Source organism: Polypterus senegalus, chromosome 2, assembly GCF_016835505.1.
Source record: "Polypterus senegalus isolate Bchr_013 chromosome 2, ASM1683550v1, whole genome shotgun sequence".
NCBI classification, from domain to species: Eukaryota; Metazoa; Chordata; class Cladistia; order Polypteriformes; family Polypteridae; genus Polypterus; species Polypterus senegalus.
The window spans coordinates 164,145,542-164,157,514 of record NC_053155.1 but is presented as its reverse complement, the minus strand read 5'-3'; the positions used below and the strand labels follow the sequence as shown (position 1 = coordinate 164,157,514).

General features: G+C 38.0%; 1 protein-coding gene across 1 annotated transcript in view; it reads right to left on the bottom strand.

Annotated features, from left to right (window-relative positions):
- Positions 1 to 9,691: 9,691 nt before the first annotated feature.
- Positions 9,692 to 11,973, bottom strand: part of paxbp1 (PAX3 and PAX7 binding protein 1) — a 256,815-nt gene continuing 254,533 nt past the window's right edge. Inside the window, exon 18 of the mRNA XM_039744927.1 lies at positions 9,692 to 11,860. Coding sequence (XP_039600861.1) covers positions 11,743 to 11,860 — 118 coding nt within the window. The 3' untranslated portion in view covers positions 9,692 to 11,742. The remainder of the gene's footprint in view (positions 11,861 to 11,973) is intronic.

The following is an 11,973-nucleotide window of genomic DNA, read 5'->3' as shown; positions in this document are numbered from 1 at the left end:
AAAAATCCAAACCTACATGGACCTGTGTGAAAAAGTAATTGCCCCTGAACCTAATAACTGGTTGGGCCACCCTTAGCAGCAATAACTGCAATCAAGCATTTGCGATAACTTGCAATGAGTCTTTTACAGCGCTCTGGAGGAATTTTGGCCCACTCATCTTTGCAGAATTGTTGTAATTCAGCTTTATTTGAGGGTTTTCTAGCATGAACCGCCTTTTTAAGGTCATGCCATAGCATCTCAATTGGATTCAGGTCAGGACTTTGACTAGGCCACTCCAAAGTCTTCATTTTATTTTTCTTCAGCCACTCAGAGGTGGACTTACTGGTGTGTTTTGGGTCATTGTCCTGTTGCAGCACCCAAGATTGCTTCAGCTTGAGTTGACGAACAGATGGCCGGACATTCTCCTTCAGGATTTTTTGGTAGACAGTAGAATTCATGGTTCCATCTATCACAGCAAGCATTCCAGGTCCTGAAGCAGCAAAACAACCCCAGACCATCACACTACCACCACCATATTTTACTGTTGGTATTATGTTCTTTTTCTGAAATGCTGTGTTCCTTTTACACCAGTTGTAACGGGACATTTGTCTTCCAAAAAGTTCAACTTTTGTCTCATTAGTCCACAAGGTATTTTTCCAAAAGTCTTGGCAATCATTGAGATGTTTCTTAGCAAAATTGAGATAAGCCCTAATGTTCTTTTTGCTTAACAGTGGTTTGCGTCTTGGAAATCTGCCATGCAGGCCATTTTTGCCCAGTCTCTTTCTTATGGTGGAGTCGTGAACACTGACCTTATTTGAGGCAAGTGAGGCCTGCAGTTCTTTAGACATTGTCCTGGGGTCTTTTGTGACCTCTCGGATGAGTTGTCTCTGCGCTCTTGGGGTAATTTTGGTCGGCCGGCCACTCCTGGGAAGGTTCACCACTGTTCCATGTTTTTGCCATTTGTGGATAATGGCTCTCACTGTGGTTCGCTGGAGTCCCAAAGCTTTAGAAATGGCTTTATAACCTTTACCAGACTGACAGATCTCTACTTCTGTTCTCATTTGTTCCTGAATTTCTTTGGATCTTGGCATGATGTCTAGCTTTGTAGGTGCTTTTGGTCTACTTCTCTGTGTCAGGCAGCTCCTATTTAAGTGATTTCTTGATTGAAACAGGTGTGGCAGTAATCAGGCCTGGGGGTGGCTACGGAAATTGAACTCAGGTGTGATACACCACAGTTAGGTTATTTTTTAACAAGGGGGCAATTACTTTTTCACACAGGGCCATGTAGGTTTGGATTTTTTTTCTCCCTAAATAATAAAACCATCATTTAAAAACTGCATTTTGTGTTTACTTGTGTTATATTTGACTAATGGTTACATGTGTTTGATGATCAGAAACATTTTGTGTGACAAACATGCAAAAGAATAAGAAATCAGGAAGGGGGCAAATAGTTTTTCACACCACTGTATGTATATACAGTATGTACAGTGGGTACCTAAAGTATTCAGATCCCCTTCAATTTTTCACTCTTTGTTATATTGCAGCCATTTGCTAAAATCATTTAAGTAAATTTTTTCCCTCATTAATGTACACACAGCACCCCATATTGACAGACAAAAAAAAGAATTTTTGAAATTGTTGCAAATTTATTAAAAAAGAAAAACTGAAATATCACATGGCCCTAAGTATTCAGACCCTTTGTTCAGTATTTAGTAGAAGCACCCTTTTGAGCTAATACAGCCATGAGTCTTCTTGGGAAAGATGCAACAAGTTTTTCACACCTGGATTTTGGGATCCTCTGCCATTCCTCCTTGCAGATTCTCTCCAGTTCTGTCAGGTTGGATGGTAAACATCGGTGGACAGCCATTTTTAGGTCTCTCCAGAGATGCTCAATTGGGTTTAAGTCAGGGCTCTGGCTGTGCCATTCAAGAACAGTCACAGAGTTGTTGTGAAGCCACTCCTTCGTTATTTTAGCTGTGTGCTTAGGGTCATTGTCTTGTTGGAACGTAAACCTTCGGCCCAGTCTGAGGTCCTTAGCACTCTGGAGAAGGTTTTTGTCCAGGATATTCCTGTACTTGGCCGCATTCATCTTTCCCTCGATTGCAACCAGTCGTCCTGTCCCTGCAGCTGAAAAACACGCCTACAGCATGATGCTGCCACCGCCATGCTTCACTGTGGGGACTGTATTGGACAATTGATGAGCAGTGCCTGGTTGTCTCCACACATACCACTTAGAATTAAGGCCAAAAAGTTCTTGGAGTTTGCTAAAAGACACCTGAAGGACTCTAAGATGGTGAGAAATAAGATTCTCTGGTCTGATGAGACTAAGATAGACCTTTTGGACAGTCTTCCACAGATGCGATGATCGCACTTCGGTATGCTCTTCGGCGTGTTGTCCAGTTGGGGGAGGTCCCAAGAGAGTTTAGATGCAGCACATTTTCTTGAATGAGTGCCACATTAATAGGAATGTTTTTTGAACAAGCATCACTGAACCACATAAAAACTACATTTTTTGACCTCTTCAAATACAGCAGTTCCCGTAAGTTTGCAACCCGAGATTTTTCTTAATTTTTTTGCTTGGTCTTTGAAGAAAGTTGATAGTGTCGATGGAGAAATTCCGAATTCACTGGCAACATCTTTTTTCTTTTTGGCGCAATTGAGAGCTGCAAAAATGTAGTTTTTTTTTTCTTAATATGAACTATTATTGTTTTTTCTTGTCTGCTGTTTCTATAGAAGGGTGACAAGGAGTTAAATTCCAGTGTTTATCAAATGTTGATGAGCAATAAGCAAAGGGTATCACTGAAAACCACCGAAAACAAAAACAGCAAACAGTACGAGGAAAGTTCGAAGAAAGAGAAAAAAAACTGAAGTATTTCTGTTTGGGGATCATTGTGCACAACTGAGCTGTGACCACAGAAATAAATGCTCTGTGGATGATTCATTCAGGCATTTCAAGGTTTTTTGGGCACCTTGTTGTAATGAAAGTATCTGCTGAATGTATTTTGTAGTAACAAGATTTCTAGACTCGTGTCATATGGGGAAACAGTCGGGAACATAAAAATATTTTGTTGTGAAGAAAATTTCATTTTAATGGAATTTTACCTGTACTTAAATGAAGTTGTAACAATGGATTATTAAAAGAATAAGGAAAAGGATGGTAAGTAAGGGGTTACCTAAACACAGCTTAAAGCTTGGGCATGTGAGGTTTTTGCCTCATCTTAGAGGAGCCACCAAGATAGCTGCTAAGGTTAAAATGAAATAGATGTGTAATTAACACCCCCTAATGGAGAGGTGTTAGGCAAGGACAAAATAATGAGAAAGCCCAAACACCCATATTGTGAAGCGGTGATAACATTAATGGGAAACCCACTAGGACCCCTTGTTAACAAAGCGATATGCAGAGTAATGGAAGAATCAACATGTATAGAAAGTTTCTAGTGGCTGTAGTTAATATGCAGAATTTAGCCACTCAAGAGTCAGATGGTGTGATGTAGTAGGTAATGTTAACAGAAAATTATAAAAGGGTATGAATTCTGTACCCAGCCCTGCAATCAGGTCCTCCAACTTACAGGGAAAACCTGGGGTTTGGTGGCAGGATTGACACTCTAGCCATCATAAAAAATTTAACACTGTCCCAATGTGGTGTGGAGGTGTCAATCCACTGCACTTGGGTCCTAATCCAGGTGTTTTGGTGTGAGGTGGGTACAGCAACGTGCTATCAGTGCATGCTCCCAACCAAAATTGTATTAATGATTGCTCAAACCATGGACTGAATAAATTATCATTTCTTGCCTTTTCATCTGGTCTCCATGAATACTACTTTGAAAATAGAGGAAAACTTTTTCCACAACAAGGCCAGGGGCCTCATGTATAACTGGGGCGTACGCACAGAAATGTTGCGTAAGAACATTTCCATGAATAAATCACGATGTATAAAACCTAAACTTGGCGTAAAGCCACACACATTTCCACGGTATCTTATACCCTGTCATATGCAAGTTCTCCACTTGGTTTTGCAGACTGGTGGCACCCAGTGTCAAAGCGTGCTACTGTTCCTCTGTGGTTACCCTTTCTTTCTTAGATCCACATCCCTGAAGCGGCTTTATAAATACACTGAAACTAACTGCATATTGTTTATTAGTGTAATGTATCTGATTGTAGTTAACCTGTAGCAATATAATGGTCCAGGGAATAGCCATAGTATTTCAAATACCATAACTCCTTTAGCGTTGTTACTCTCACTGCACCTTCTTTTTCTTCTTTCAGCTGCTCCCGTTAAGTGTTGCCACAGCAGATCATCTTTTTTGAAAGAGATAGTACTGCTACAATAAAGCATCTTGTGTGAGACATGAACATCACTGCGCCACAGTGATTCCAATGTTTAATAACATGCTTTAACTCCTATCATCATGAAAATGATATCACGTATACATCTCAGTATTTTAATTATTCAGAAAGCTGTAATATGACAAATGTCATGGATTCTGTGTCCTGTCGGAGGAAGAGAAAGAACGGAAGCACGTAGTGATTCACACACATAGCACACATAGAAGATCAAATACAAAACAAAGCATTTAACGTGCTACTTTAGTTACGATGGGATTTGAGAAACTAGTAAATTAAACGATTTTAAGATGAAGTTTATGATGTTCTACTTTAACGACAAAATAAACTACGTGATGTGGTATATGGCCGGCCGTTTATCCCGGCCAATACCCCCAAGCTGCCAGGTGGAGCCCTCCCTGCAGTATGGAGGATCCCGGAAAACCAGCAGGGCAGCATCGACATTGCAGTTTTTATACACTGCCCTGCTGGATGCCATGGGGGCCACTAGGTGACGCTGCAGGGAGGAACAACGATTATTTACCCTACGCCCCAGAAGTCCGAGTCACATGGACAAAGGGGCACGACGTGCTTCCTGGGTGAAGAAAAGGACTTTTTATCTGACCCGGAAGTGATAAAGGATCACATGGACTGAGGATTTGAACACTTCCAGGTCAGGGACAATAAAAGGGATTGTGGGAGCTCCCAGACGGCGAGCTGGGCTGGGTGGTAGAAGGGCAACGCGTCTGGGAGTCGAGGATTGTTTATTGTTATTGTATTTGGTTATTGAATGAGTATTGTGGAGGAGAGGGTGCTTTGTGCTGTATTAATAAAGTCAACATTTGGACTTTTATCTGGTGTCTGGCGATTTTGGACAAGGGTTCAAGGAAGCGATAACACCCCCTATCTGTCACAGTGATTAAAGTGGAAATTTCGAGGTTGAAGTTGACATTTCCTGCTTTTTTTCCCCCCACTGTGTGCCTATTTTTTTTCTCTGTACCCTAATAAGTTTTCATATGACAGACGGTGGGTTACAACTCGCCTTTTCACGGCGAATTTGATATGTGACTTATTTCGGGCACTGTACGACTTTGTGCACTTGAGCTTTCAAGTTTCTCCAACACACTATGTCATTCGATCAACTTCCTTTTGTTTATACCATTGTTTAAATCAACAAAGAGTATGTCTTTCCTTTGCCTCCACTTGGTATTTGCTGAAATTCTTATATTTTCCCAGTGTCTTTTCACAGAACGCTGAGCTTAAGGGCTATTTATATTGATTTGCATATTCAAAGCGTAATTCTGGGAGGAATTGGAGCGAGGCAGCAGCCACGTGCACGTGCGTTACTTTTCACGCTGACCAGGATTTATATAGCAGAAGAACATGGAAGTTGGAGTACGCACAGATTTCTGCATCTGGATTTTTCTGTAAGCACATTTCGGCTTTTGTGCTTACGTCATGTTATAGTGCGAATTCTACGCACGGCGTTATGCATGAGGCCCCAGGTCTGCCAAATTTCTACTATAACATAGGAAAGCCAACTTCTTTTTCACATTCATCGATCATGAGGTGCTGGATCAGCTAGCTGCTTCTGCTCCTTCAAGCCATCCTGTAAAAAGTCGAACATCCAATAAGACTTCTATTACACTGGCCTCAGTGTAAAAAAAAAACTTTTTTTTTTTCTTTTAATTTAAATCATTTAACTTAAATGGTAAAAAAAATAAGCCCTTTTAAGTTCCTATAATATTCTCCCCCTTGACATCCTTCTGTTTGTTTTTTTTGACATTAACTTAACTTTTTCTGTCTGTTCTCCTAAATTTGCACCATTCTAACTCCTTACACTCACTTGCACCATTTGCATTTCCTTGTATGAATGAACGCTTATGTTGTTGTCCTCTTATCTGCTGCAGTTTTCTGATCACTAAAAACTGTTCAATCTAGAAAAAAAACTGATTACCAAATGCTCTCCCCAAACACTCAGCCGCTTTATATACTGTATGTGTATATATACTGTACATCACTCACATTCTGGAGTTAGTAGTCCTGTGTTCCATTTTGGATTCAGTGTCATCCAATGACAAACACATTTTAAGTGAAGATGTCCAACATACGGATATATATTCCAAGTACTAATGTAGATCTACTACTCCTTTTGTAGCATTGTAATCTATAGCGATTATCTAGTATCTATGCAGCGTCCCGTTTACCATATTTTTTTTTCGGGATGTAAGAAACCAGGAATGTGTTGACCATGAATAGAAATTGCTTGAATTGACAGGCTGGTTTCTTTGTACCCTTTAGCTAAAGTGAGAGCCAAGAGTTATTGTTCCTATCAGTTTTCTTTTTAGGAGTTCCTGACTCAAATTGTGCAAAGTAAAAAAAAAAAAAATTGCCACATGTTGAGGTTGTGAGCATGGAGTTTTTGCATCATGTCCAGAACAACCCGCATTCCTTGTTTATTCTCAGGAGCTCCACCATCAGACTTCCCAGTATACAAATGTATGTTCCATGCATTTAATGAAGCAGCATCACAGGCACCCCAAATACTTATTTAATATTTTGCAGGTTTAGATGGCATGTACTGTTTAAAAGAGCAGCAGCACCAACATGACAAAAGGTGCTCATCAAAAGTAACATTGGGCCAAGGCTGTAGCACACACTAAACTGATTTAAGCTAGCTTATATCCCTGTTGTCAAACTGGTCTGGTGTCTCAATTATCATGGTGGATGATTGTGGAAAAATTAGTAATGTTTTGCAGACTGTTGCATGAAAACGTTCATGTCTACCTTCTACATTCCACAGGGATTCAGTGGATCCTAAATTAGATCTAAAAAGACCAGCAAGCATAATACGTCCAAAGCATGCATTTAGTCTGGTCAATTTTCATCCACTCATTGACAAAAACAACCACACCCCCTTTCCAAATTAGTACAGTCCAGAATGATTTTCTGGAAGGTGCCTGGAATAAAAAGTTCAGGCGATGACCTGATATCTTGCACACAAGTAACTGCCACCTGTGTTGGCTCTGGTTGCAAGGCAGGGTGGTTCGTTCCTTGGCCAAGAATACCATTCAATTTCATTATTTTTTTGACAACCATATCCCCCTCCTCCTGTCTAAGAGTTTATGCTATCCTCCTCTTTAAATTTACTGTCAGACTCCAAATTGACAGAAGCATGATCCTTGTTTACTGAAAATTCTTCATCCTCCGAAGTGGGGGCTCCTTCCACTTTGGCTGCAATCTTTTCTAAAATGATTTCTAAGGCGGAGTAGAGATTTTCTTTGCCATACTTGTTGGCTTTTGAAAAGAAACCACATACACAGAGCTATTTATTTGTTGTGTCCTTTCACAATTTCATTTTTTGGGTGTGGGGGAGAAAATCTAAATGATTGGTCTGATGGGATTTAGGTATGCTGTGTAAAAGGGGATGGTTGGTCAAAGTATGTACCTGACAAAAATGTGTCTCTTAACATGTTCTTTAAAGAAAATGAACCAATCTCAAAAAAGATTTTTTCTTTATTTGTAAACACTGAAAATGGGTCTCATAGAAACGAGCACCACACAATGGTTAAGTGCCTCAATCAAAACATTAGTTTCCTGTGAATGCTGTAAACACTTCAGTTTGCTTCCTACAGCCCACTACTGCTCAAATTAAAATTTTCATTAATTGAAAAGACATCAACAAACCTTAAGCAGGGTATAAAGTAAAACATACTTGTCCGACTTTTTACATAAACTACTATTTGGTAAAAAAGTTTTAGAGGCTGAAAGAAAAAACTGAGTATATAAGACAGCATGACATGTGCAAAAGTTGAAGCATTCTATCAATACTTAACAATATATTCTTTATATTTTAAATGATTGTGAAGATAACAAAAATTATCTAAAATCCACTTTTTCTCTTATTTATTATCTCAACAAAATGGAGAAAATATTTGGATTCTAATATATCACTTTCATATTTCACAGTTGCAAAGATATCTGCATCAGAATTAAAATAAATTAAAATTTGTGTTAAAGTCTTCACTGTGCTTGTCTGCATTTCTGTCTTGTTGCTCTTTTTTTGTTATCCAACAGATGGCACATCACAGACATTAGTATTTCTTTTATAAATCCCATAAAAAATGGCACGTAAGAAGAGATATAGCAGCTAGATCGGCACACTGCACTTCAAATGTTAATGCAGAATACATCCAACAGACAGTAACTACAGGACAGACAGAAATTGGTTTATCCATCTTAATAAAAGGACAACAGCTTGTGTGTCTTTGTATCCATCCAGTTGCTATATCTCTTACTTCAGCAAATGGTACATCAGGAACATCAGTAGAAATAAAATGCTTTGCATTTGCCTTTCCAACAGATAGTGGATTACAAACCATTGTAATAATATATTTTACTTGTACAAATGTTTGTCATGCACCATCTGCTGGAATGACAAATACAATGCATTTCATTATGAACTGCATTACAAAACACATTCCAATAAATGGTGGACTGCAAACGTTAATGCTGAGGTCTACATTGAGTACTTATATTTCAACCCATCTTAGTGGTAGCACAGCTAGTGTCCTTATAATATAACTTTGAGAACACATGTTGTTGATTTTGAGCTCACCCTGCCCTGCCTGTTTAAAAACATAGAAGTGTAATAAATTCAGATAAAAAATTCAAGCTAGCCATGAACAAGAAACCATGTGTCAACTCGAAGTGAACACTTAAACACCAAGCAAATTGACATAACACTGTTTCCAGCATGGAATTCTCGCTCCATAGGAATAAGGTCGTTTATGATTGCGTCGTCTTATTAACTTGAATCTATACAGATATAACATAAAAGATGATACCCTTCCCTAGTGATATGGTGGTAAGAAATCATGTAGGAGAAATAACTTTGTTGAATGTCGGCTTACACGACAAATCATAACTCAGATGAAGCTTTTGAAAAACGCAGAATCTTGGAGAGGAAGCCCAAGAAAAGGCAGCAGACATCAAATCTGTCAATGTGGAAGGCATTCTGAGGAACAGTCGGCATCGACATAGTTCATCAGTCTGGGCCAAGCTTCAGCAAACCGAGCTTTGTCGGAGCTTTTTTAATACAGTTTCTGCAGGTCAAAAGTCTCAAAATGCGAGTTTATCACAGCCAAGCACAGATAGAATCTGTTTTAAGCAGCAAACAGCTGACATAATACATCAAAGCATGAAAATGCGTCATTCAAATTATGGAAACAATTTTGCACTGGTCAGAGTTTCAATAAGATTTAGCACCCAATTACTGCAAGACATACTGTCTTATAGTCATATAGTGACTGATTTACAGTAGATCACACCTGCTTTTCCTGTAATAGCCTGCCCAGGAATGCCTACTTTTTGGGTTTTTTTTTTTTTGAATCATCTTTGTGAAGTTGTTTTAGGATAGGCTCAATTTCTCTGTGACAGCTGCCTGAACAGGTACAGTGACATTTCTGCTGTTAACCCTTTGTTGCCTGCTGCCTACAAGCCCATGCAAAAAAACACATTAAACATGTTTTTTAAACTGCACTTTACAATAACCTGTAGTTAAAAATTAAGCCCAAAAAGGTTCATCCGAGGTTCAATAGCATTCACAGACATCAGAGTCCAATCCTAGTGAGGTAAAAATGGCATTAACTGATGTGCTATAATGTTGGATGTAGTGGGACTGTGACTAACTGTAGTTTAAATTTCAGTTTTGAAGTGCCCGATGGAGTGTTAAAATTGTTGGCTGCTTTTTACCATGATGGACAGCTAATCTGGAGTTCTACCTATAAATTAGTGTCACAGAAATACAAATGCCCGACATAATGTGCAGATAGAACTACGAGATTGTTATTAGTGTAATAAAAATACCAAGTACATGTTTTTTTACATAATACTTACATAATTCTTTTCCTCTTAAAATCATTTCTAGGTAAGTGTCTTTTTGGCTTTATTTTTTGTTTTACTTTTAAGGTTAACTTACCTCAAGAAGCAAAAGAAGATGAGCAGGGATATAAGCATCTTGCATGCACACCTCTCCTGGCATTTCACTAACTTGTACAGGGGATCAATTTTATTATTAGCAGTTGCTGCTGACCAAGTAAATGATGAAAAATATACAAAACATACAGATTGAAGTGGTAAAATAACTGAAGCCAAGTAGAAAACTTCTCTGTTTTAATGCAGATGAGTTTGCAAATTTTCCTGTGCTTTTCAATGGGAAATTGTAAAAATTGAAAAATATGTAAAGCATGTTCTGTTTGAGATAACTCAATAAAAAATAAACTTTCCCAACAAATTTCCTTGACAGAAAAGTGTGACATATTTCAACAAAAATTAGTCAACCGGGCATTGAACAGTTTCATGAGGACTGATGCACATTGAAAGACCAACAGAGATGTCAATTGCAGAGGGTGCTTTCCTCATTATATGTGAACACATTTTAAAAAAAGTACCTCACAATACCAAATGTTGAAGGTTCAAAAACAGTTTTCTTATATTTTTCCCTTCTGATGGAAAGGAAAGGTTGTAGTACAAGCTTATTAAAATCGCAAGGAGAGTCAAGGGCTACACCATTTCCTGTTAGGGACTAGACCCTACCAGCACAAACCCCAGGTTTATAAAACATCTTTAAAACATTTTAACATATTCCTAGTGCTGTCTGAAAGTTAATTTTTGTCCATCAGCTAATGAGCAGTCTGATACATACAGGGGGACCATAATTCTCTGAACCCTTAAATTTGCTTTGCCCGATTTCTGGCGGGGTTGCAATCTTTACTTCTTATATTCCTCTGTAAGGCTTAAAATTGTATATTAATTACACATCTGAAAAAGGATTTAAACCACTTATCAAAAATAATTAAGCACATGTTAAGATAATATGCAGAACTCTTTCCATTCATGGAAACATGAAATAAATTATTCCAGTGGTTGTCTCTGCAGGTTTTATAGTTACAAAGAAAGTTTTACTTAATCATAAAAGACTAATTATCCACCCACTTTTGATTTTGCAGACCATATGAGTACATGGGTAATGCATAATTTATGTTTGTTAAGGTGTCCTCTTTACCCCAGGATTTACTCCTGACTATACATAAAAAATAAAAATAACTATCTCATGAGAATTATAATGCAAGGTATACCACATCTTTTTATTTTTTACATTTTTTGGCATCAAGCCAATTTGGCTTCACAAATGAATGACATTTTTAATTTTTACATGCTCATATTAAAAACATCATTTTAGAAAGTGATATGCTCTATAAAAATGGGGGTGCTCTGTACTTTACAGTTTCCTAAAGACCAGTATAAATCATGACTGAAAATCATTTGGTAACACACCAAAGATTCCAATCGTTTTAGCAACATTTAATAATATTCAAAGTGTTCCCTAATGTACATATTTACAGATGATAAAGAAAAGCAATGGAAGAAAGACCAACATTATTTGTTTTCAAGAAATGCTTTTACATCCTTTATGGCATGCTCACTGGCAACTGTAATCACATGATCCACAGCGTGCATGCTAGCTAGCAGCTTGATTACAGTCTTGATATGATCCCTAAAAATAAAAAATAAATATCTTAAATATACATAAAAGTAGGTACATGAAATTCAAAGTTTTTTGAAATTTTAGAGAAAACAGAGAAATATACATATAAAAAATAAACTTGC